The sequence below is a fragment of the Geospiza fortis genome, unplaced genomic scaffold, assembly GCF_000277835.1.
Source record: "Geospiza fortis unplaced genomic scaffold, GeoFor_1.0 scaffold302, whole genome shotgun sequence".
Classification (NCBI taxonomy): domain Eukaryota; kingdom Metazoa; phylum Chordata; class Aves; order Passeriformes; family Thraupidae; genus Geospiza; species Geospiza fortis.
In genome coordinates this window covers 588,470-615,615 of record NW_005054572.1, presented here as the reverse complement: position 1 = coordinate 615,615, position 27,146 = coordinate 588,470, and the positions used below count along the sequence as shown (strand labels likewise).

The following is a 27,146-nucleotide window of genomic DNA, read 5'->3' as shown; positions in this document are numbered from 1 at the left end:
AATGGGAGGCACTGCACCCATGCAGACAAAAAAACCTGGAGCTTCTGCATTTCTGCATCTCCCAGGAGCAGCTGCAGGATTTGGAGAGAGCTGCAAGCTCCACACTGAACATCCCCTGCTACTGAGCCCTGGAGGAGCCTCCTGAAACCTGGAGCCTCCCTGCAGCCCCAGGGCTGAGCCAGCCCCAGTTTGTTCTGGTTTCTCACTGGTAAAGGCTGAGGTGACTTCCAGAATTTTCCACAGTGCTGACATTTCTCCTGCAAAGCCACTGGAGAAAAGCTGGCTGGGTTACACCCCACAAATGGGAGTCATTTTGGAGGTGGTTTGCAGCAGTGCTAAATAAGGCCAAAATTCCAGCACTAAATCCCCACTGGCATATTAATTCAGCCATGGAACATAAAAGTGCCATCTTTCAAATGCTTGTGTTGAAAATACCTCTATCCTTTAGGACTTAACATCCAGTGGAGATACTCTGATGGCAGCCTGGCAGTCTTTGAGCATCTTTGCTTTCATCAAACCCTGCTCAGGGCTCAGGTTTAGTAATGATATTTTTACTTTCTTTTACAAGCAAAAAATGAGATCCAGAGACAAAAGGTGGAATTCTCGCTGTAGCTACCTCAGAGCTGCTCTTCTCATGTAACCCTGTCCTCTGTGTGCTGTGTGTAGTGAGTGAGAATAGCAGAATTCCTACAGAATGATTCATGCCATCCCAACAGAAGTGATAATTGGGATGAACTACAGCAAGGCAGGCAGATGCCACAGCACTGAAGTGATTTGTCCTGGGTGACAGGAGAAGTGGGTGGTGGAACAGGGCAAAAAGTGTTTTCTGTGCTCTCTCCTCTGCCTCTCTCCTCCCTGAAAAACTACAAAGAAATCTACATTTTCCACTTTTAACTCCAATCCTTTCTGTGAGAAGTGGAGCAAGGTGCTGGTTGCATAGGAGTGGTGCTGCATGATGTCAGTGCAAAACCTCTCCTCCACAGCTGCCTGACACATTTGCAGATAAATTCCAACATTCTGCTCCCATTTGAAAAGCATTAAAGCAGAATGCCAGGCAGAAGGGCAAGGCACCCAAGCCAGGCAGCACTTTTGGCTCCTCTCATGAGCCAAAAAAAGGAGTTTGATGGCACTCACCTGCCTGCTGAAATTCACAGCAACATGAAAAGTGCTTGGATATAATTTTCCTTAAGGAGGAATTTAGTTCTCACTGAGGACTGTCTGTCCTCATCACTGTTTTGAAATTATGAGTGGGACTTCCCAGTGGCTGAGATGTGCCTGAGGGTGTGCAAAAGGGGCTTTTCCAGCCCAACAGTGACCAGATCAGTCACTATTAAAAAGGGCAGTGGGGAAAGACCTACAGAGAGATGTTTCCTCAGGAGAATATTGCAGCTAGATGAAAAAAACAACCCAAACTCCATTTATTCTGATCTTTGATGTAAGAGATGATGCATTTGTGCTGGGTATTCCCCAGGAACCATCTGATCTCCAAACAGAAGAACATGAGAAGCAGGCCTGACTCCCTGGGAAGAGTCAGCACCCAAATAAAGCCACCCTAAAAGGACAACCTGGGCTGCACTTTGAGATCTGGAGTACCAGAGCAGGAGCAGACAGGAAGGAAAGCATTGGCCTCCCTTTCTCCCTTTCTCCTTTCCTCCAGGGGATTCTGCAAGGCCTGCAGAAGTCACTGTCAGATCTGCAGCAAACATTTACAGCCACATTTATGAGCACTGCACTTGCTGGCCACTGAGAGCAGCAATTTGTTTTTTCACCCAGGCAGGACTCAGATGTCTAGTCCTAAATTACCCTCCATAACTAGACTCTGGTTCCCAATAACCATCAAAATAAAATGAAAAGCTTGTGGTAACAAGTGGCAAAAGGCAGCTGCTGATATTCAAGAATCAGAACAAAGTTCCCTGGAGTTTTATCCAGGTTTGATATCATCCTGATATCAAAGAAAACACATCCAAAAGACACTTTGCAATCAGTCACCCTGGGCCACACCAGGAGGCCTTGTGGGTTTATGTTCCATGTGCTTAGCACAGGTAAAACCCTCAGATCACAAAGAGAAAGGAGAAATTACCTGTTGACCTTCTGGTGGTGTCTGGCCAGCCTGAGCCTCTTCAGGAGCTCCTTCATCTGCCTTGTCTTCTGTGTGTGCCTCAGTTTCATCTGTGGCATCAGATTTTTCATCCTTGGAATCAGATTTATCTTCTGTGGCTTCTGATTTCTCCTCTGTGGCATCAGACTTCTCCTCTGTGGCTTCTGACTTCTCCTCTGTGACACCAGACTTTTCAGTCTCCTGGCAGCAAAGGGGAACTCATGGTCAGCTTCAGGACACATAATCAACAACTCATTTCTATTAAATTCTTGAGTTTCTTATTTTTGGGAAACTGTTTTTCTATTTTTGGTTCAGCTCTGAAATGAAAATACCTCCCTTTAGAGTGTATTTCTCCTGTGAAAAGAACACTTGCTGGCAGGCTGACCAGGTGGGATTTATGTGGGGAAAACATGAATTCAAGCACTTCTCAGCATAGCAGGTTCTCTAACCTTCCTCTGAAAGTTCAATAGAAACCAAAGCTCACCCTGATGGCACATTTGAGTTTCAGGAAAAAAAAAACCTTTTTCCACCAGCATGAATTCCAATTAAACATCATCCTAAAGCTCCAGGAAAACAGAAGTAATAAAGGATTTCACATTTAGTCTCTTAACTTTCTTGCTTAAAAACATCAGGAAACCCTTCCCACATCAGTCACTCAAGTCCATTTATTCCAGCACCATAACCAAGCACCTCCTGGGAAGTTCTTTATTTGACAAAAATCCTGGTGTCCTTTCAGCCAGGTGGCTCTGAAAGGTCACAGTGGCACCCACACTGTGTCAGACAAAAGGAGGCCTCGAGTGGCACAGCAGAAATATGATGAAATGCAAGAGCATGAAGTGCAAAGTCACCTTATTTGGGACAAGCAGTTCTGGGACACCAGGATATTTGTGACATTAGAAAGTGATTTTTCTATTGCACTTTAGGAGCTTATCAGTTAATGATCATCAAGGAAGAAAAAGATGGATGTATTTAAATAGGCATGGGATAACTGAGCCATGAGGGTGATGTGACAATGAAAGAGGTAAAAAATGTGATCCTCAGATGTATGAGGTGAGGCAAAGCCTCCTCTGGATTGCCCTGTGCCATCCCAGTCACTCAGGCTCAAGAAGGAGAAACTCAGACTGGAGCAGGTGCAGAGAGGGCTCCAGGAACATCTGAGGAGTGGAGAGCCTGTCTTATGAAAGGGGGACCAAAAAAGCTTCATTGCTTTAATCTGTTGGAAGTGATGCTGTGAGGGGATATGGTGGCACTCCCAAAATAGATCAGAGTAAACATCAGACAGGGATAGGACAAGGAGCAGTGCTGAGGGAGATGCAAAGTACAAATTGGCTGTGCGGAAAAATTCTAATCATCATCAGTGGGAGATTTCAGAAGTGATCTGTAGTAGAGAGGTAAAAGACCTTACTCATCCAAAGGAAATTTGACCCCGTCTGATGGGCATTATCTGGGGTGGGTTCCTCTGGCACTCAGGGGAGGTCCTGTCCTGTGCCATCCTGAGTCCCACATGCTTTGGGCAGAGCAGCACATCCCTGAGAGGGCACAAACTGCTTCCCCATCCCTGTGACCAAGCCCTTGCAGCTCAGCCCCCTGCTTGCTTTGGGGTTTGCTGCTTTTCCATCATTTCATTTGTCTCCACAGTTAAACAGAAGCCCTCAGTCATGCTCCCCTGTGCTTTAAACTTCACAATCCTCCTCTAGTGTCCCCATGATGATTTCCTCAGCCAGTGCTCTCATTCTGCAGAACAGGGCATGGCTGGCTGGCTTTTATCTCAGAGCTGCTGGCTGAGTGCTGGCTTAGGGATCTTTGTCCCAGGATGTGCTGTGGGACATAAGAGATGTCCTCCTGCTGACAAGCTCTGCTGGATGGGGACAGAAATGATAAAAAGGAGCTCAGGAATGTCAGGAAGCAGATATCACAGCTGTTTGATGTTTTTGCTGAAACCTGACTGCCTGTAAGGCTTGGTGCTCTTTTGGCAATTGTCTCCTGAGTTGTGGAAAGTCAGTTTTACACCCAAGTTCCTTGCAGTGAAAAGAGAGTGGGCTCAAAGGTCCCTAAGTTCTCCTTCCTCTGGAAGTGGAGCAGGAGCTGAGCAAGATGAAAAAGCTTTAAAAAGCAAAACTTTCCTACCTCACAGCGCTTTCCCACTCTGTCACACAGCTGCACAAGTGTTGCTGCCAGCACGTGGGGGATGCTGGGGAGAGGGATGAGCAGCTGGAAGGGAGCAGGAGGAGCCAGAGGAAGGAGGAGGGAGAAAACAGAATTTCTTTTTCGGCAATATCGTCTCATTTTAAGCGCACGTAAAACTGTGGGCTCACTGCACTCTGATGCTGGTGGCATTGTTATTAAAAACAGATCCACAGAGACATTTGTTTGGCTTGGTTTATTGTTTATTTTTCTCCCAGAAGCCAAAAAATGTTTGAAGATTGAATTACGTAGTAACATAAACATATACTGAAATTCTCTTGTGCAACATTGTGTTAATACATTATTTTCTTAAGGAAATGGCAACCTCCTACAGATACTTTCTTTGCTGAAGTTCCTCAAATGAAGAAGACAGTGTTAATGAAAATTAAATTAATAGAATCACTGACCATGATGTGGGTTGGAAGGGACCTTTAAGATCACCTCATTCCAACCTCCTTGCCATGGGCAGGGACAGCCTCCACTAGACCTGGTTGTTCAGAGACCCATCCAACCTGCTCTTGAAATTGGTTAAATATTTATTTTCAGCACAAATATTAACCTTTCATTAAAATCCATACACTCAGTATTTTTGGCTGGGACATAAAACACATAAGAACCACAGAGAGCATCCTAATTAAAATGACCCTTTTGTGTGAATCCATCTCAGATGAATCACATACTTAGATCATAAGGCACAAAAAAGAGTTGTAGCTGAGAGGACTAAACTAGAAGCAGCATGTTATCAGCCAGAACACACACACACACACACACAGTTCTTGTTAATTGTATGGAGAACTCTGACATTCAGAACAGCATTGCCACACTGGCTCTCCATAGAAACACAGAATTTAATTTTCAGTGAATTCAAAATGAAGTACCATTTCTAAAGATTGGCTGACAGGTCATTTTCTCTTTAAATAAAATGCACATAGCACAAATTTGTAATTCAAAGCAGATTTAGGAGAAGCCTTTTTCCACTAACTTAAGCTTGGGTATCTACAGATTTGGGGATGTCAAGATTCTGGATATTAAGATCAAGAATAGTGGGATTAAGGCTTCAAGTATGCACAATATTTGAAAACAGACCCTCAAATCACATAAATCACTGAGTCAGACTAAGCTTTAAAAAAATGTACCCAACTTTTGAGACTGACACACCTGACCCCAAACATACAAACGACACCAATTAAAGCTCAGATCTACACGTGTATCCTATTGGGACATCACTACTCAGGCTACTGATCCAAGATTAACCAGGACCTCTCAGAAATCTGTCACAAATTTGAGTGATCTTTGGGTCAGGTACAAGGTCTTAAATCCCAGCCTGCCCTGAACCATGTTTGGAACTGATCTAGACCAGGTATTCCTTCAGGTGAGGAGGTGTTTGGTATTAATAGATTAAATTACTTATTAACACAAGCACTACATCTGCTGCTTCTCTCAGGCACAGAAAATTGTTCTGCTCAGCCCTGCTAAAGGATGCTTTAGAAAACACAAAAACCATTGTGGTCAGGAGGGAACAGGAGAGAACAGGAGAGAGGATGAGGGGAGCTAACAGATGGTGAAGCACCACAAATATGGATTTGTTTCCTGTAAAGTCAGTGAATTTTATGGGCACATTGCACCCTTCAAGGAAATAAATGTACTTGGTATGATAAAATCACTGAATCAGAGAATCACTGAATTATTTGGGTTGAAAGGGACCTTAAAGATCATCTTGTCCCAGCCTGGACAGGGACACCTTCACTATCCCAGGGTGCTCAGAGCTCCATCCAGCCTGGCCTTGGACATTTCCAGGGATCCAGGGACAGCTACAGCCTCTCTGGACACCCTGGGCCAGGGCCTGCCCACCCTCACAGGGAGGAATTTTTTCCTAAAATCTGATGTGAACCTGTAAATTTTCAGCTTGAAGCCATTCCCTGTGTGCTGTCCCTGCATCCCCTGGAAATTGTCTCTCTCCAGCTTTCCTGGGGCTCCTGCAGGCCCTGCAAGGCCACCCTGAGCTCAGGCCAAAGCTTCTCCTGTGCAGGTGAACAATGCCAGCTGTGCCAGCCTTTCCTGCCAGCAGAGCTGCTCCATCCCTCTGCTCATCCTGGAGCCTCCTCTGGGCTCTCTGCAGCAGCTCCAGCTCCTCCCTGCGCTGGGCCCAGGGCTGGATGAAGCACTCTAATATACCAGCTACACTAATTTATAGAAACAACAGAACAAGAGAATCTTCAGAACTGAATGTGTATTTTTTGCACTCAGCAATGGAAATGAATTGGCAATAAATTTAACTACAAGTATTTTGTTGGGAAGTTATAATTTGTTGAGGGAGCCCCAAAAGGTTCATCTGCTTCCTCAGATGGAAGGAAATAAGCTCAAAACAGTCCTGGTCAGGATGCTGTTGGATTGTTCTGTGAAACAGCACCATGGCCAGTAAAGAATTTCTTTAGTCTTGGTGAAGTATGAGACAAAATATGGATGGAAAAAGAAATAGAATATTTTAAGACAAGAGTATCAAACAAGTATCAGCTTCATCTTAATCTTTGTCATGTCTCAGCACAGTAAAAATCTCTAGAAAGAAAATGCTTACTGCCTTGTGGTGATTCCATGCTTTATAGTTTGCTTCTTCATTCCAGAAAAGAAAAAACCCCAAACCCACATATTTTTTTAAGAAGGGATTAATAGGAAACCTTGTCATATGTGTCACCATCACCATCTCTTCCACACCTGATTTATAATTCCAGATTTATGCTGCTGGAAATCAGCGTGATGAGCCATCCATTGTGCTTATCTAAGGTGGAGCTGGCAGAGAATGAGGGGGCAGCAGAAAGAGAAGCAGAAGCAGAGCAGGAGAATTCTTTTCTTGACAAAGCAGGCAGCCTCTCCTGCAGCGAAGATGCTGAGAAACACCTCTGCAAGAAATGTGCGTGTCTCTCACAAGCAGGAATAGACTCTGAAAGGGAGACTGTCAGAATTCCACATTTAACAGGGACTTTACAAACACTCTCACTTATTTGTGCTCTCTGGCCTGAAGCCACCACCGAGGCAGCAGTTAATCACTGTAAACAAGACTTGCCTGCTACCAATGGCACTGACAAACAAATCTGCCCAGCAGAATGTACCAAACATATTATTTTCAACATTTCCAAGGTTGTCACGAAGTAGAAACTGCAATAGCCTCTGCTGGCAGCTGGGAACGAATGAATTCTGAAAAATTGTTACTTTGCTTCACAGATATGGAATCTACCAGGACCTTGCATGTAGAAGCAGATAATCTGTGGAGTGGCAAGGTGGAAAAATGCAATTTTCTTTATCTCACTGATTCTCCACATATCCTTTATAATGACTATAATATGTAATACCTGCAGTCCTTTAAGCCTTTCATGGCTTTGTGGATGTTAATTAAATGAATTCTCACAAGACCCTTGTGAGGTAGGCAAGTCATTTTTATTTCCCTAGGTGGGAGATGGCTCAGCTAAAGCAGAAAGTTTAAATCACTCTCCTTATCATGCAGGGACTCAGTGGCAAAGACATTTATAACAACTGGGATATTTAAAACACACCCCTGAGTGTGTTTTCAACTGTGGCTCCCAAAGCATTTAGAAAAGGCTCCTTTCTTTTTTTTTCCCCTCTGCTTTTACAGAAGAGGATAAGGAAATATTTCCAATGGTGTTTCACTCAAAGCTGCTGCAGTTGGACCAAGGCAGATCTCCTGCTCCAAGGCACTTCCTCAGCCAGGTCACCACAATGCAGCAGAGTTCTCCTGTGCCTCTGGCTCATCACTCTCTTGATTAATTTCTTTTGTTGGCTCACCCACGTTAAAGATGGCAATATTTTATGAGCTCAGGCTAGGAGAGCTGTAACAGTCTCAGTTATAAAACTTCTAATTAGAAGAAGATTCTAATAGAGAAAAAACACATTGGATTCTGTAAAAAACAACACCAGGGGAAAAAAACCCAAAATAAAATGTTTTTCTTTTGCCAGAAATGGATTAGAACATTGTCAAAATGGGATAGAGAACCACAGGCAGAGTTGCCAAAGGGACTCGGTGAAGGGCTGGGTGAGCTCTTTTCTCCTGCAGGCAGAGGGAGGGAGTTCCATGGTGCCAGTGAAGGATGGGATGGGTCTGATCCCAACCCCGTGTTGGGGACCAGGGCTGGCCCTGCCCAATGTGGTCAGGAGCTAGAAAAGGCTTCCTGTAACCAACACAGCCTAGAAATTGTGTGAGGGAGTCTGCAACACTTAAAAGCTGAACATAATAAAACACTCTTTGTGTCAACAACAACAACAAACCCATCAGCTGGAGCCATGGTAACGAGCCTGCAGTGAAAGAAGGCAAGAAAGAAGTATTTTCTACTATTTACTGAACCAGCCACTTTTTCCTCCCCTAAGAACACTTTGCTGCTCCAACATCTAACATATTGCTTGCCACTGCCTCTTAAGTGACATGCTGAGTCACTGCCAATGTTCATCTTTTATTAAAATCAAATAAATGATCCCCATGGAAGGACAGAAGCGCTTACCTTTGTGCCTGGAGGAGGAGCAAGGCCCAGGAACGAATAAATAATATTTTCTTCCTTGGCAGAGAAAAAGGATTCAAAATCCTAAGAAAGGGGCAAACAAACAACAGAGAATTGGTATCAAAAATCAAACAAAAAGCACAGGAGAAGAGCCAAGCCCAGGCAAATCCTACATAGATGAGAATGACCATGGATTTGTACAATTGTCTGCATTATCCAAGCCCCAGGAAGAAAACACAGATAAAGGGAGTTTCACACAGAGTGGCAAAATGAATAAATGGGCAAATCTCTCCAGAGACTTACACTTTAATTATATCCCATCCATGGCAGAATCAGATAAAATTGTCTCATTTTAATGTGTCTCAGCTGTACACTCCAAGGCAAAGCTATTCCCTTTACATTTAAAATAAAACTTGCTGTGAGTAAGGACACAAAATACCCTGAACTTCTTTATGGCAAATAAAAGGCAACAGTCAACATGATAGCTCAAGTGAAACGGTAACAAGGAAACTTCATTTTAGAGAAAGGCAGTCTGGTTAGAAAATGCTGTTATTTTCAGACTAACTAAGGAAAGGGTTGTGCTGCTCTCTCTGATATCCATGTACCAGCCAAAATCTCTTGTGCACTGGTGAAATGAAATTATAAATCATTACATTAAATGCCTGTTTTCAGTGGAAATGGAACTCAGAAGACCAGGGATGCCTCCTATCCTGCCAGCTACAGCTTGCATGCCCTTTCCTGTTTTCACCTGTACAACACTCCCATCAATTAAGGAAGTTTTGCTATCACTACTTTTGTCACTGAGAATTTCACAGCTCACGTCTCACACAGCTAAAAAGCAACAAATATTTAAGTTCCAGCAGAATCTCCAGTTAGAAATGACTGGTCCAGAATCCCAGCCAGCTCTGAGACAGGGGACTGAACATGTCCTGCTGAGTCCTACCCTGCTGCCTTGATCATGTTATCATCCTTCCTCTAATCCCAAATACCTCCAAGAATAGAAGCCTGTAAATAATAAGGTGCTGAATCATCCTTGAGACTTGTTTGCAAAGCCAGGTTAGGAGCTGAGTTGTTTTATCAAGCTGTTTTAGTATTTCCAGAGTATAAATTATTGGAAAGGCTGGAGTGGATGGTTTTGAAATGACTTTAATGCCAACAAGAGCGGAATTGATGACGTTTCAGTGCAGTTTGGAAGAGCTTTACAGACAGGACAAATAACAGCCCATTGCACTGATTTATCTGAGGGACAGATTGGCTTTCACACAGTCACACCCAGGGGGAACTGCTCTGTCTGGGAGAAGCCCTGGAGCACATTTTGCTGCTGCTCCAGGCCACCCATTTCTCAGACCATCTTCTCATCCAAGCCAGGCACTGTCTGCCTCTGGCTCATGGATTTAGGATTGGGTCATGGATTGTTTTCCAGCAAACAAGAAAATGAGGATTTTCTGCAATTTGAAGGGCTGACATGGCCAAACAAACACAGGAAATTTCCATGCTCAAAGCAGCCTGAGCCAACCATGACATGACATGGCAAGAGCTGGGGAACAAAGAGAAGACAACAAGGAAAGGCCATGAAGTGGACTTGATATTTTTATAGGACTTTCTGAGGAAAAGTAGTCCATGGCAAGTGTACTAAAATCCTCCAGAAACACAAAGCCTTGTAGATAACCAGACCTGAGGACACAAGTAAAATGTATGAATGACCAGACAAGTCCTTATCAGACGTGAATATAATCTTGTATGATATCAGGGCCTCCTTGGCAACAGGGAGTGTGCAATGACATCCCACAGTAAATGGAAGGTCACTTATTTCCTGAGGAGGAAGCTGTCATGTATTAAATAAGAGATAAAGGAAAGCCTACAGTGATCATGGAACAGGTTTTTTAATGGTGTATTTGCAGCCATGCTTTACTAATGGTGACTTGTTCACATCTTCATTTGCTGAATGACTGAAGATAACTGTTCCCATGGCAGGCAATAAGAAAAATAAGCAGGAGCAATTTACTTCAGGTAAGCAATTATATTTTATCTGTATGAAAAGACATAAATGGTCTAAGTGGTGCAGTTTGTTAACTGGACATCAGCAGAAATTTCTTCCCCTGGTGCTAGGTACAGCAACAGATCAGAGCACACAGAGAGAGCATGGAAACACCATCCCTGGAGTCTTTTGGAATTCAGATGGCCAAAGCCCCAGGCAATATAAGCGAACTTTAAAGCTAACCTGCTCTGAGTAGTAGGCTGGACTACAAACCTCCAGAGGTCCCTGTATTTCCATACATTTAACTTTAGCAGTTACATAAATGATAGAATCATAGAATGGCCTCAGTTGGAACAGGACCATAAAGATCATCTCATTCCAGCCTGGGCAGGGACACTTTCCACTGTCCCAGGCTGCTCCAAGCCCCAATGTCCAACCTGGCCTTGGGCACTGCCAGGGATGGGGCAGCCAAAACTTCTCTGGACAACCTCTGCCAGGGCCTCAGCACTCTCACAGAGAAAAATTTCTTCCTGATATCTAATCTAACCCTACTCTCTGTCAGTTTGAAGCCATTCTCTGTGTGCTGTCCCTGCATGCCCTGGAAATTGTCTCTCCCCAGCTTTCCTGGGGCTCCTGCAGGCCCTGCAAGGCCACCCTGAGCTCAGGCCAAAGCTTCTCCTGTGCAGGCGAACAATGCCAGCTGTGCCAGCCTTTCCTGCCAGCAGAGCTGCTCCATCCCTCTGCTCATCCTGGAGCCTCCTCTGGGCTCTCTGCAGCAGCTCCAGCTCCTCCCTGCGCTGGGGCAGCTCTGCAGGTGGGGAATCACCTGAGGGGGCTCAGGGACAGAATTCCCCCCTCACCTCTGCCCCCACTGCTCTGGATTCAGCTCAGGACACAGTTGTTTTCTGGGCTGCAAATGCACATTCCAGCATCAAATAAAAGCCTCACCTAATAATTCAGAGATGTTTTTTAAAGTACATACAAGGGTACTTTATTCTACAGATTTCACTTTACAGAAGAAAACAGAGACTTCAGCTTACAAAGAAAACCAGAAGTTTACGTTTCCTTTCTTTCCCAGTTTTCTAAAGGTTTTTGTCAAGCAAAAGAAAAGACAAGAGCAACAGAGTGCTCAGTATATTTAGCAAGTGACACAGATGCAGACGTCTGTCTAGACATGAGCAAAGAAGCGGCTTAAGAAAAAGATCAAATGAGGACATAATTGCCAGCACTGTTGGATTAGAATGGATACTTGAAATTGGTGCTGTAGCCAGGCATACAAAATGAATCCATTTCTAATCTATTTCTTCAAGTGGCAATACCAAAGATCTGGGAGAAAAATAAGATCTCAGCTATTTTATCAGCTATTTTATAGTTTTATGCTTCTCTGACCTCGTGGAAACGCTGCTCCCAGGCAGTGTATCTTTATAAAAATCCATCTGTAAGAATCCTCCACTTTACAGTACAAGCTGTGGAGTGGAGCAGCTCTTCATGGTCACCCAGAAAATGAAGATACAGAAAATGTATCAGCAGAAAAGCAGATGTGCAGAGGGACTGGCTTCGCTTTCTTATTATGTCATTCTATTCTAGCACAAACAGAAGACTCCTCACCTGTCCCCAGAACCCCCTTTCCTTTCCACCACTCCAAAAATTTCACTGAACTGCAGACGAGGACACTGGATAAAGTCCCAAAGGACCATTCCTCCAAGGCAGGAATCATTGCCTCACTCTGATCCACTGGTTCGACCCACCTTTGATGAGATAATGAGGTGATCTCCTGAAAACTATGGATTTTCTGATGTCTGACTTGAACTTTCTTTGCTGCATTTTCTTCTCTTACAGCTTATCCCACCTTCAGTGGATGCAGAGCAGAACATATTTTACAAAATCCTCGATAATTCAGGTGGGAAGAAACCTCAGGAGACCACCTAGACCAACCTCCACATCAAAGCAGGGTCAGTACTGAATTCAGACCAATAATTCACTTTTTGTCACAGCCCTTACTAGTTGAAGGCTGTCATGTCTCTCTCCAAACCCCTCTTTCTCAGATTAAGAAAGGAAATATTCAATCTTGGCTTTTTCTCTCCCAAGGCCAGATCTCCCAGGCCATCATGATGTAATGTGTACCCAGTGCACATGGGTGAATGGGAACCAAACATTGATAAGAACAACTGATAAGACTATTGATAAGAAGGGAAATGTGGGAAAAGAGTGATCCCAGAAAGAGGACTGGGGATAAATGAAATGTAACAGATTTGATCTAAAAAAAATAAAAATAAAAAAAGGACTGACTGTGAACAGAGAAAATAAAAATTAGCAGGAAGGAGAAAGGGAAAATATCTTACAAAAAAATGAAAGAGGTGTAAAGAGCTTGACTTGTTTAGCTCAGCAAAATGAAGATAATTAGAGGATACAATTCCCATTTACAAATATACTGGATTGGGCTGTTGAAGCTAAAGGGTGATTTGGGCATAGCAGGAAATGGATATGAACTGCCTGCATTTAGCCAGGCTACAAATTCAAAGGTTTTTAGGTGCCACAAGAGTGAAGCCCTTAAAAACTGATGAGAGCAATATATTTTAAAAGGACTGTCATGAATTCAAGATACTGCACTGGAGTCACACAGACCCTTGCAATCCTCGGGGACATTTTTAATAAAATGACTGAGGCCAAAGGAGTGGGACACAGGGGAAGACGTATCAGACAAACATTAACCAGCCTGAAAGAATTCTGGATTTCTGGATGGCTCTGCTGGCCCTGCACAGGCTGTGCAGGGAAGCAGAATGCAAATCCCCAGGGTTTGATTGTAGAATATGTCGCTTGGGAGGATTTTGCAGCAGTTTGGCAGCCCCTGGCCATGTTCTCAGCCCACATCACACTCCCTGTGCAGCTCCCTCGAGGCACCTTCCCCTGGGGAGAAGGGTAAGGCTCATGCGCTGATAGGAATCTCATTACCTTATTTATTTGGAAATAATGATGCCATAAATTAGGCTTTGTTATGCACCCACTGGGATCATTAGCTCTGAGATTTGAGAGCTGGGTACATTAGAATTCTGGAGACTTTTAGGCTAATTGTAAATTTGATTCAGTTTTTAAATCAGTAGCTGCAACTTCTTTCCCCATGGAGGTGTTTTTGCAAAGGAGTATTTCCTCACTTGAATTTATTTCAATATGTTGATTATTTGGCTTCCTGAAATAGCTTCAGACATGCAGTAAAAATTGTGCATTTATCATTTACTCTCAAGACTGACCAGTTGCAACACTTTATAAGGCAATTATTCTTTAATTCCTTATATACTTCTCCAAGGAACATCAGAAATATTTACTGCAGCACTGACTGCCACAAAACCCAGAGTAAGATATATCAAATTATACTTTTTATTGGTGCAGATTGGATGCTGAAATGCATATGGGCTCCAACACACCAACTTCTCTTTTAGGAATTCTATGAGAAAATGAGGGAACAGCTGCACTCCAATATTCATATTATGAACATTTGCTTTGAGAGCACTGAAGTTAATTCTGAAAACTCGGTGGCATGAAAATCCCTGCTGCCCCAGTACAACCTTGCAGGAGTTCACACTGGATTTGTGCATTAACTCCAAACCAGGCTCACTGTGTTCCCTGCATTCCAGAGCACTTTGCAGGTTCATTCCAGCCAGCAGATCTCAGCACTTTCCAGACTGGGCATTTCCACCCAGGCTGGGAGAAAATAAAAGGTCTCAGATTATCTCTTTTGATTCACAGTCCTAATATTCATGCTGGAACATTATTATCTTTCTCTGCTTTGAACAAACTGTCTCAAGAGAAAGAACCTGTTATAAGCACATATGAAAATATAAAAGCATCTGATGAGTGCTACAGTTGCTGTTATGAAGGGTTGGATATTCATTGAATAAGCAATATAATGCCAATAATTCAAACCACATTCTAGAACTATTCCAGTAAACAAACATTCCTATTTATTTTTATAATATAATGGAAAAAGAAGATTCCTATTCCCAGCCTCTGGTACCTCAGATATCTACTTGATGTCCTTGATAAGTCCAAACAAACAAAATATCAACACTCTTCATCAAAATTAACTGCAACTTCAAGAACTTTCTCCAGCTTTCTCTACATGCATATTTTGCTCTCAAAAATAAATAATCTTCTGTTTTGTTGCTTTTCTGTGCTTCAAAACTGTTTCCTGAGAATTGTTCTTTCCCAGTTGTTTTGAGGAGTTTTTTGACATTTCCTATTAATGGAAAAGAGTCCCTTTCTGTGAGAAACCACTCTCTGAAAACATTTAAATTTCCCAACAGCTTCTTACCCCACAGTACCGCTCCTCATTGAAGATCTGTGGAGGGAGGGGAATTCCATTCTGAGGCTTTTTTTCACCTGGGACATTCTCTCTCATCCATTTCCTGTTGTCCTCATCTCCTGCTATGTCCATTTGCTGGAAGTCAATCTTGTTGGCCTCTAAAAAGCCCACAACTTCTTGCTGTTTCTTTTTTATCTGGGTAGGAAAGAGGGAGAACAACATTCCTTCTTTAAAATGAAAAGGGTTTTCTAAGAGCAACTGCTGTTACAAGAAGTCAGGCAAGTTTGTCAAGTTTAGAGAATCTTTTAGGTTGGAAAAGGCTCCAAGATCATTGAGCGCAACCTTTGGCCAAACCCCATCTTGTCCCCAGCCCAGAGCTCTGAGTGCCACACCCAGTTATTCTTTGGACACCTCCAGGGATGGGGACTCCAAATCTCCCTGGCAGCCTGTTCCAATTCTTTTTCCATGGAAAAAAATCTTCCTGAAAGTTGGAAGTTCCTGAAGTGGGATTCATTTTTCCAGTAGCCCTCAAAGCTTTTGAAGCTGAGATTCAACACTTTCTGTCAGCACCCAGAGTGCTGCCACTACATCCCTCCCACCACACACCCACCCCCCAGCTTCCTTCTTTCCTCCCTGGATGCAGTGACAACGCCAGCTGAGAAATGAGGCTGAGCAGGAAGCCTCCTACTGTGTTCCCAGACCTGGGAATGTGGTGTACAGATACCTATGGTGATCCTGCCTCAAGTCAGCAAAGGTCAGAAAATGAACAAATTTTCCTCAGCGTGTTACAGCCTCCTTCTTCCTCCCAATCACAAGTGACATTCAGCTTTCTGTGAGCCACAATTGTCTCTGTTCTTTAATGTTAGGGATAAATAAATTTCACAGAATCAGAATCACACAATAGCTGGGATTGGAAGGGATATTCCAGTCCAACCCCCTGCTAAGGCAGTGTCACCTGGAGCAGGTGACACAGGAAAGTGTCCAGGCGGGTTTGGAATGTCTCCAGAGGAGGAGACTCCTTGTTCTCCCTGGGCAGCTGTTCCAGGGCTCTGCCATCCTCAGTGTAAAAAGTTCTTCCTCGCATGGTGGTGGAATTTCTTGTGTTTGAGTTTATGGCCATTGCTCCTTGAGATATAATATATAAATATGAGTTAAGGCTCAAGAAAATCCAGCAGAGCTGAACTCCTGTGCTTAAATAAATCCCCCATTACAGAATGACATTCCAGTTGGACCACGAAGAACATGCTATGTACAAATAAAGCTTGTTGCACACAGCTTCTGTGACGCCTAAAATTCACTCATGGCCCTTTTATTCCCTCTGATGCTGGTTCTGTGCAGGCATTGAGCTTATAACCCATCCCTTTACTGTGAAAATGTAACACTCACTGAATTTCCCTACTAAAGGAGTGCTGCTCCTGAGCAGCTTTTAAAAAACTTGCCACCAGACACAGCTGGAATGAGGCATCAATGTAATTTTTATATCTTGTGATTGGAAACCATGTCCCCCATATATCAGACATCTGAACACCTGAAATTAAAGTGACACCAAGCTAGTTTAAATCAGAAGGACAGGCAATGAGATGAGAAGTAAATCAGGGATTATGTATTTCCATAATCTAATAAAACAGAAGAGCTGAAGTAGAGTGATAGCCTATTATCCTGGAAAGATGAATTCTCATTAGTAGATAAAATTTCTTTTCCTTGCACAAACAAGGAAGCATCTATCTGTACACAGGCTTGCTTATAAAAAATAACAAACATAAAATTCTGTATACTTTTGTCGCAACAACAGAGGTTTGCAGTGACCTAAAGAAAGTGCATCACTTTGAATGAAAACACTAATCCAAAGTGGTCAAAAGCCATGCAGCTGACAGAGTTCAAAGCTGCTTATTTCTATTCTTATTTTCTCTTTTTAAACAGAAATAATCTCATTACTGCCTATTTAGCTGCAGAGTTATTTACAGAACACAAGCAGGCAGCAGAAAGGATTGCTCAAGGGACATTTCACTGGAGAAAGTGGCAGGATAATGTTTGTATAAATGGTTAATAAAATCTGCAGGAGCCAGCAGCAGGAGTAACATCACATGCTCTGAGAGCCAGGCCACTCAAGTGCTGTCAGCTGCAATTGCAGGGTCAGCCTGTCCCCTTGGCCACAGGCACTGCAGGAGATAGGGCTCCTGGAATAACTGCTGCTCCAGACAGGCGGTGCCTCTGACGAGATAATGGACGTGGAGCCAGAGATTCTGTGCTCCCCTGCTTATGAAAGCTCTCATTTTAAACCTGGCTTAATTTCTCTTCAGCTTGACGTTCATAATGCACAGGAGGCTCAGGCAGCACCAGGCTTGAAAGCAAAAAATTGTGTGAAAAAATTAATGCTGAGGTAAAGCAGTCAAGTTTCATGGAATTATGCTGCTTAAGGAAAAGGTAAGGAGTTTCTGACTATGACAAGGAGATAAACAGAGCAGAGTGTGAAAAACGCCAATCACTTGTTTTTAAAATGTTAAAAGTTTAATAGTAATAAAATGGTTATCAAAATAGTAATGCAATTATAGTAATAATAATTTGGACAATTTGAATTAGGACTATATGACACAATAGAGACAAAGAGTTAGGGACAGTCTGGGTACCTTTTTCTGGGCAGCATGAGCCTGAAAAAGGACTCACATTAACAGACAATTAACCCTTAAAAACAACAGCCTGTTGCATATTCATACATCTCATACATGATGCATAAATTCCATTCAAACACAGGATTCTGTCTGGTCATCATCAACTTCTTCCTCTGAATCCTGACAGCGCCTTCGAGGTGGGAAGAAGTTCGTTTCTCCTGATAATGGGGGAATAAATTCTTTCTGTCTGAAAGATTCAGGTGTCCTGTGGCTGCTATCTCGCTGCAAGTCCTTTCTTTAAAAAAAGTACCCTACATAGCACAGTTTCTATTTTAACATTTTTTATAACCTAAAACTATATTTAACACACTACTTAAGAGAATTAATACAGCATTACTTTCTAACACAACACATATAATATTCATTTGAATATTTGTGAAAAGCCAATCATAAAATATGTTCATTTTTCACAAGAGGATGTGCTGTGCCTTAGGGCTCACCATTACTGGGGCTTCGGCAGAGCAAAAGACTTGAGACACAAGCGAGTGTGAAACCACAAAGCAAACCTTTGTTGTGGGTGGCACTAAGTGGGCAACCAAAAAAATCTCTTCAGGAAGCAGCATTCACAGAGGGAAATTTAGGGTGTAACAACACAGAGGACAGGAAAAGGCTTTCCCAGAATGGATGAGACTGCAGGGGCTTGTTTGTACCCCCCCCCCTCATCTGGTGGCATGGGAAGAATTCAAATTACATGGGCATAGATTACTTGGAAAGTGGTGATGAGCAGGACATTATTTCAGAAATGCCAGTTTGTCTTTCAGCAAAGCTTGAGTTGCACCAACCCTAGCTACTAGTTCCTTAAACTAATAATAAAGAATTTGTTGTAAATAATTATTATCTAGCTAGAGTGTAAGAATTGTCAGAGAGGTTGTGGACTTTGCATCCCTGGAAGTGCTCAGGGCCAGGCTGTATGATAGGATCACAGAATGGTTTGGGTTGGAAGGGACCTTAAAAATCATCTCACTGCAACCCCCTGCCATGGGCAGGGACACCTTCCACTGTCCCAGGCTGCTCCAAGCCCCATCCGAGCTTCAACTTCCACAGCTCTGCTCTCCCAGGGCTCCAGGGGCAGCCACAGCTGCTCTGGTCACCCTGGGCCAGGGCCTCAGCACTCTCACAGGGAAGAATTTCATCTTAATATCTAATCTAACCCTTTAGTCCTTAATCCTAAGGCCATTCCCTGTGTGCTGTCCCTGCATCCCCTGGAAATTGTCTCTCTCCAGCTTTCCTGGGGCTCCTGCAGGCCCTGCAAGGCCACCCTGAGCTCAGGCCAAAGCTTCTCCTGTGCAGGTGAACAATGCCAGCTGTGCCAGCCTTTCCTGCCAGCAGAGCTGCTCCATCCCTCTGCTCATCCTGGAGCCTCCTCTGGGCTCTCTGCAGCAGCTCCAGCTCCTCCCTGGGCTGGGGCAGCTCTGCAGGTGGGAAATCACCTGTGGGGGCACAGGGACACAATCCCCTCCCTTGCCCTGCTGGTTATGCTGCTTTTGATGATGATTTGAAGGGGGGAAAGTTCATAAAATGTCACCAAAACCACAGGAAATAGAAGTATTTTAGAGGTGTCATAACCACAAGCATCAGGAAGCAAGACTGTAAGATGTCCTCTGTGAGACATGAATCCTCTTTCTCCCACAATTTAGAATCTTGCAGGATTCTAAATTCTAAACACCCTTATAACTAGCAACAACATTGTTTTATTTTTTTTATTGTTTGCTCCAAGCCAAGCATTTAGTGCTTTTTAGTGCTATAAATAAGTGTCTCCACTTCTGCCTGCCTTAATGAATAGTTCAATATCAGCTAAGTCTGGAGCAGAAAGATAATAAAGCTGGAGATATTTAAAATAAATTTTTGAAGCATCAAGGGGACAAATACAGACTGCAGATTTGCTCCAGAGCCACAGTGAATTATAACACTCCTGCATCTGATCCACAGCACGAGAATGTCACTGGGTTCACTGCATTCACTTGCACAAAGCATTTATTAACATGAAAACCACTTGCAGTGACTAGGGTGACCATGCAGTACATAAAATAGAGAATTTTTCATTCTTTGCCAATGATCCTCTGCTGATTTACATCAGAGGCTGAGCCCATCTTATACTGAATTCAAAAACAACACCATGCATTTGATGGGACCAGCCACCACATTTGAAGAGTTCACCAGTACTAATAGGATAATTTAAACTTCCAATTTGAACTGTTTAGAGATTAAATTAATCCCTCTCAGGAAAAGCTGTAACTGCTTGATACAAAATTTCTATTTAATAGGAGTTTAGTGATATATTGAGGTTTGTGCTAACTCCCTATGTGAGTGAATTTTATTTTATACATACCAGAACTCATTAAGGGTTCATTGAAAAGATACCTTCCATCCATGTTCATCAGAAAATGTGGAAAACTACTCCAGGTGTACTTGGCATTGCAGTTCAGAATCAGTGATCTGAACCCATGCTGAGATTGCTACAGATATACACACACCCAGCACACCAGAAAGGAGCAAATACAGAGGAATATTGCCCTGTGAAGATTCCATCATTTTCTTTTGGAGTCTCCAGATCAAAACAGGCCAATCAGGAGCAAGAAGAGTGCCCATGCCCAGCACATGGAAATTTATAAATTGAATGTTTTATTACAAATTGCAAGCTACCAAACCTGAAATTCCCAACTTCCTCTTATTTTTTTTCCTCTTGTACCTGAAGTTTATTATTAAAAAATAAAAAATATATATAAAAGAATGCTAAATATCAATAGTAATTTTAGAATGTAAGGCTTAGGAACAGGCTGGTGAGAGAACTGCAAACTTCCTCAGCACCATTCCAACTGAAACTTCAGTGAAGGACCCTTGGTTCATTTCCTATAGATAATGGTCACATAAATGGGGGGTGCTTTCTGGAACTTTTCCACTCTGGAATCTTCCTAGAGAAATGCAGCTGGTGTCAGGGAGATAGAGATGTAGTTCGAGCTCTGTGCAAGCCCCAGACAGTTTGTTTAGCAGTGTCACTGGGAGGGAGAGAGGGAGGGAGTGCCAAAGGAAAACTGCAACCTGAGCTCATCTGGGAACTGGATATAAAAGGAAACAGTCCTTTCCCGGTTCCCACCTCCCACGGACTTCCAACCTCCCTACTATTCACATGCCCTTCCCTTCAGCTGATACTCTCTGCTGACAGCTACAGCAGTAGATCTCAATGCTAAAAATCATCAGTATAGCATTTCAACAGACACACACCAACCAAAAAAAAACCAACTAAAAAAACCCAGCCAAACACCAACAAACAAACAAAACCCAAAAACCCAAACAAATATAAACAATTAAACCATCCCCCAAAAAAACAAACAAGAAAACACCCAGAAAACCCAAACAAACAAACACACAAAAAAAACAAACAAACAAACAAAAAAAAAAACCAAAAAGAAAACACCAAGTAAACAAAATCCCTCCCAAAACCCAGGAAAAGAAGAGGCTTGGGAAATAAGTTTTTCTAACTTTATCCAGCTCCAGGTTCTTTCTTAGGCAGAGTTCCCCCTTTGCAGGAGCACAGGAGCAGTGTCCTAAAGTCTCTTTTAAAAACAAACAATTTTCTTCTGTAAACAGTCCAACATCGCTTTTGCACAAATACAATACCCACTGTTTCATTCTTCAGTTTATATATACGGCAAATAATTTCCCAAACAGCAGTAAATCTATGAAATGACAGGTAATTTAGATGTAAATGTTGTAAAAGCTTGCAGGCAAGCCAGCCTGCACTGATAGGAATTCTCTACAACTTGAGCAACTTCCAAGAATCACGTGGTCAGGGCAGAATAAAACTAAGGTTTATTCCTGTTAAGAATTCCAGTTTTTCATCACATGCAGGCTCTTTCCTGGCATAATTCCCCACCCTGATCCCAGCGGTGAGAGGAGGATGTTAAAGGAGTCACCTACCGCTGTAGAGCCCGAAGATGTGGCCACAAAGACTTTGATCACCATGCTGGCAGCGGTGGAAGTGAATCAGCAGAGCAGCCCTGCTACCCACGAGGCACCACGATCCCCGGAGCAATCCAAATGTCCCTGAGCTCCTGGGCTGAGCCGGGTGCTAAATGGATGCTCCCTCCCCCCGGCAGTCCGGCTGCTTTGCCCTCTCTCCCTCTGCCCGGGGTCCCGGGTTTTCCCACTCCATTGGCTCTGGGGTATTTTGGGACGAGGATTGGGCAGTAAGAGGAGCTAGAGCAAGGGGTTTGCACCTGCCCCTGGCCTTATTGCGTTAGATTGACAGGGTGGCAGCCCAAAAAAGGCAAGGGAGAGCAGTGCACCAATGAGACAGGGCTGGAGAAATATTTGGGAGAGGGGGAAGGGACAGCTGAGAAGGGAGAAGGGACAGGGAGCTGACGACTTCGTGCTGGGGGCAATCCCAAAGCTATGGGAAAGAGCTTTCCTAGATCACTACAAGGTTTTGGAGCTGTAGCTGGAAATTTGAGGGGAAGGGGAAAGCAAGGGGAGCAAAGATGCAGCAGTAATTATAGCAGAGATCATATTGAAATAAGCCTTGGTTACAAACACTCTCAGCTTTGGAGAATTCAGATCATCACGTACACTGCAGGCTTAGGGACTTTCCTGACATAAATGTGTGTCTGACACTGCTTGATAATGATCTGCCTGACTCGATGTACCCAGAACCTATTGGTGCATTTTCTCCTTTTTGCATCAAAGAAGATGTAAGAAGAGGTCCAGAGTACTCAGCAAAAAATGTTCCCATTCTTTCTTTTTTTCCATCTGGTTGTCACCTTCTACCCCAGAAATCACCACAGTGATTCAGTGCCTGCCTGCACATACTTGCTGAAGGAGGTCTCTGCGCATGAGAGGCATTTGAAGAATGTTAAATGGTCACAGATTATTTTCAAATTTTAAGGGCCAAGTCTGTTTGTGCTGTGTGCGACATGAGCTTAGTAAAGCTGACCCTGTGCCAGAGGTGAAACTGGACTAGGTTTTAGAAAAGCATATTTCATGTGTTAAGATTGAATGTAGAAATGTGCCCTGACCACCTTATTCCGGAAAGTTGCTCAGTGTTGAGATTGAATGTAGTAATTGGTCTGATCCCAAAAACACTTAAAATGGATTATAATACTTTCTTTCCAGAATTTATTAGATAGGAGTAAATACACTATTACTTAAACAGTAAAAATGCTGTTGAGATTTTTAAAAAGTTTAAAATGTTACTCTTTGTAGTAATAGAGTAAAAATGCTGTTGAGTTTTTAAAAGAGTAAAAATTTTACTCTTTATAGTTATAAAGAGTAAAAATGCTGTTGAAAGGATGTTCTTTTGTCTGTGTTAACCAGTATGCTAAGCTGGAAATGCAGTACTCCATGTATGGAACTGGGATCCTGCAAAACTGCACTGAAAACTAAAAATAACAGTATGGGTAGTTTACTGTGGTTTGCCATCTGTCATTTCTTTTTTACTTTTGAGGGGTAACAGGAGGTCCAGCAACAAGCCTATTAGAAGTAGATATTTTCAGAGTATTTTCCTGAAAAAGAACAACAACCATGAAAAAAACCCCAGTGTGAAAACATTAATTGTTGCCTGAAGTTATTACACATGCTTGTTTCCCAAGAGATTTTATGTGGGAAAAGAACTGGCCATTTGGAATAGAATGTTTCCAAATTATTTGGTTTTCTGTGCCCTGAAGAAGTACAACCAATGGGTGAAATGGTATTGGGCTTCACAGCATATTGATCAGCCTTGTGACAATTATGTTAATAACTTATCACAGAATATGCTGAGTTGGAAGAGACATACAAGGATCTTCCAAGTCCAACTCAAGGCCCTGCACAGTACCATCCACAGGAGTCACAAAAGTCAAAGTCAAAGCTGTGAATTTTGCACCACCAAATGTTCACAATCAAATTCTGGGACAGAATTGCCAATGAACTCTCGCTCCTGCTTGGCTTCATTCGTGAAACCCTCACTGAGCCACACATGGAAATGCCATTCCCAAGGGCTTTGGGTCACAACTCCCACTGTGTGCAGCCTCCAAGGAAAACATTACTTCGTTCTGAAGGGTTTCTTCCCCTTTTTCAATTTAAGAATGTTGAGTTTAATGCCGAGTTTGGAGCCTGCTGGGTCCGGCCTGTGCGCACTGTGGGCACGTCCAGGCCCTGAGGCACCTCCATGGCCAGGGCACAGCAGGACCCACATCTCCAAATTCCCATTAAAACCCTGGAATGGTACAGAAATATGGGGGTGGAAATACACACACAGGCACCTCTGCAGGGTCTGGGGTGAGGGAAGAGGGAGGGAAGAAGGAGGAAAAGGGTGAGACCCCTCTGGCAGGGTGCTGCCGCCATTTCCCACAGCCGCAGGGATGGAGGCCGGTGATGGCGGCTGGTGAGGCCGTGAGGGGACAGCACACACGGGGGTGGGAGAGGGGAGAGATTCCCATGAGACAAGGTGGGATCCTTCACCTGTGGGTGCCAGGGGGACAGGAGAACAGAGAGGGGTGAAGGGAAGACATGGGGCTGGGTGCGGGACTGTGTGTCCAGTGGGACATTGAGGGGTGCCAGGGCATGGGGCTGGTTTGGAGTTGTGGGACATAGGGGGCACTATCAGGATATGGAGTTGGATGTGGGATTTTGGGATATTGAGGGAGTGCCAGGACATGGGGCTGGATGTAGGGTTGTAGGACATTGAGGGAGCTGCCAGGACATGGGGCAGGATGTGGGATTTTGGGATTTTGAGGGGACTGCCAGGACATGGGGCTGGGTGTGGGGCTGTGGGAAAATGAGGGGGTGCCAGGACAGGGAGCTCAGTGTGGGATTTTGGGACACTGAGGGGACTTCCAGGACATGGGACTGGTTGTGGGGTTTGGGGACATTGAGGGGTGCCAGAACATGAGACTAGGTGTGAGCTTTGGGGACATTGAGGGGACTACCGGGACATTGGGCTGAGTGTGGGATTTTGGGACACTGAGGGGGTTCCAGGACATGGGACTCGGTGTGGGTTTTGGGACACTGAGGGGACTGCAAAAATATAGGGCTGGGTGTGGAGCTGTGGGACATTGAGGGGTTCCAGGACATGGGGCTGGATGTGAGGTTGTGTGTCCAGGTGGACACTGAAGGCGTGCCAGGACATGGGGCTGGTTTGGGGTTTTGGGACATTGAAGGAGCTGCTCGGACATGGGGCTGGATGTGGGATTGTGGGACACTGAGGGGATTTCCAGGACATGGGGCTGGATGTGGGATTGTGGGACATTTAGGGGACTGCCAAGACATGGGGCTGGGTATGGGATTTTGGGACACTGAGGGAGCTGCCAGGACATGGGGCTGGGTATGGGATTTTGGGACATTGAGGGGACTGTCAGGACATGGGGCTGGTTTGGGGTTTTGGGACATTGAATAAGCTGCCAGGACATGGGGCTGGGTGTGGGATTGTGGACAATGGTGGGTGGACAGTGGACAATGACAGGGTGCCAGGACATTTTCATCTTCAACACAGGAATTTGGCCCTAATTATTTTTATTCCTGTACCTTTTCAACATAAATTCTCCTGGAGTGTGTCCATTCCAGCCCTTCCCTTTATAATTCTATTGCAGTATCTTTCATATCTCTGTTTCTTCTGCTTCACCTTTGGTTTTCCTGTCTTCTCCTCTATTTTATTTACTTCTCAACAGCTGCTCTGGATGAGCAGATTCAGGCCACACTTTTTAATCAAAACAAATTAAAGCAGTAGTTTTAGGTTTCATTGTAGGTAATTTGCTTTAAAGACAATTTGCCTAGAAAGTGTTGGCAGTGCCAAATCAAATTTTAACACAAATACAGATCTGTGAATCAACCTGGGCTTTGCCTAATGCTCAAAATATGATTTCTCATCTCTTGTGGGTTATTGCACTGCCTGAGATTTAGCAGGACTGTGGCATTCCTCAGTATTCCACAAGGAAAAACTGTTCATGCAAAGGAATTAAGAGTAATGAAACTGTTGTGATTCAGCCTAAAGTGTTCTGTGCAATCCTGAATTACATTTTTTAATTTTCTTTGGGAGCTATGTGATTCCCCTCTCCCATTTAAGAAATTTAATTTAAAATAAAATGCCAGCACCAAGCAAAAAAGCCAACAAAGGAATTAGAAGGGTCTAAGAAAATAGTTTCATATTTTGTTAGTGAAGGGGACATGTTAAAACCCCTCTGAACTAAAACACCATTTTAATCCCCCTCAAATTTCCTTTCCACAGTTGCCATGCTCCTTTTAGACCCCCAAAATATACAATTTATCCTTCTACTGAGAGTAAGATTCTTTGTTTATAAATGAATTTTAAGGGAGCAAAGATGAATTTCTCTGTGGCCCTGTTGTTGCTATGAGATGAATGTGACATGGCCACTCTCAAAACCCCCTATTAGCAAATATTTTCCTACTTTTCTATTTTTTTTTCCTTTTATTCAAGAAATAAAAGTTGAATTATCACATTGGGTCCCAACATTTAACCTCTTTTGTGTTTTAATCTCGTTTTCAGATATGTTTAGAAACCAATTCCTTTCCACAATTGTGGCTCAAGGCAAAACTTGCCTCTCCTCACCTGAAGTGGATTGGAACATAATAAGAAAATTGAATGGGCATCAAGCCATATCCCAAGAAATGATTTTTACCAGAACTACATTGTTTAAATAATTCTGCCAGGAGAATAAACTGATCTGTTCTTGAACTTCCCAGTAGCCTCTGCAAGGGAAAAAAATGCAGGAAAAAAGTTAAAAAACAAAGAAAAAGAAAAAGAAGCATAACAGTTATTCAGAAATACCTAGAAAATTACTTAGAATTATTTATTTTATGCTAAATACATGCTTTTTACAAGCATATTAAAATAATTTTAGGTTCTTCTATATCCTCTGCTTAGAGTGTTCATCTGGCAGCTAAGGTGATGTTTGTGCTGTTTTTAAGGGATTAGTTAATTTTGTGATCTGCTTTGCTGTCTAATTCTTGGAAAATGTGATTAATGATATTTTTATGACATGAAATACTGTGAAATCCCAGGTAGGGTGGTGACCTCTTGGAGGAGACACAAGTGAACATTCTCCCAGTGATGATTCCAAGAGCTTTTTCAGTGATTGACCCTGAAAGAGTCAGAGGAGGCAAACATTTAGGAACACCAGGAACTGAAGAGAGAGAAACACAGAAAAAGGACAAGACAAGAAAGGAAAGAAAGAAATATGGACTGTATCTCTATGCCCAAGGTGATAAAAAAGGTAAATTTGTTTTCTGGTAGTATATTTCTGGTAGTATGAGACTCTCTTAAGAAATATCATTGTTCCCTCTCTTTGGCTTTTTTTGATAATTAGCAAGACAAGGACAACAGTTTTTCAGTGAGAGGATTGTTATATAATAATATAATATAATATAATATAATATAATATAATATAATATAATATAATATAATATAATATAATATAATATA

At 43.1% G+C, this 27,146-nt stretch overlaps 2 protein-coding genes across 3 annotated transcripts in view; one reads left to right on the top strand and one right to left on the bottom strand.

Moving 5' to 3' along the window:
- Nucleotides 1-21,938, bottom strand: part of SH3BGR (SH3 domain binding glutamate rich protein) — a 26,736-nt gene extending 4,798 nt beyond the window's left edge. For both annotated transcript variants that reach the window (XM_005429743.2, XM_031064241.1), the window contains exons 1-4: nt 21,653-21,938; nt 15,075-15,260; nt 8,791-8,871; nt 2,081-2,299 (exon numbers count right to left, since the gene is read on the bottom strand). In XM_005429743.2, coding sequence (XP_005429800.1) covers nt 2,081-2,299; nt 8,791-8,871; nt 15,075-15,260; nt 21,653-21,697 — 531 coding nt within the window. In that variant the 5' untranslated portion in view covers nt 21,698-21,938. The remainder of the gene's footprint in view (nt 1-2,080; nt 2,300-8,790; nt 8,872-15,074; nt 15,261-21,652) is intronic.
- Nucleotides 21,939-26,747: 4,809 nt separating this feature from the next.
- Nucleotides 26,748-27,146, top strand: part of LCA5L (lebercilin LCA5 like) — an 11,625-nt gene continuing 11,226 nt past the window's right edge. Inside the window, exon 1 of the mRNA XM_005429746.2 lies at nt 26,748-26,937. Within this exon, the coding sequence (XP_005429803.1) occupies nt 26,775-26,937 (163 nt within the window). The 5' untranslated portion in view covers nt 26,748-26,774. The remainder of the gene's footprint in view (nt 26,938-27,146) is intronic.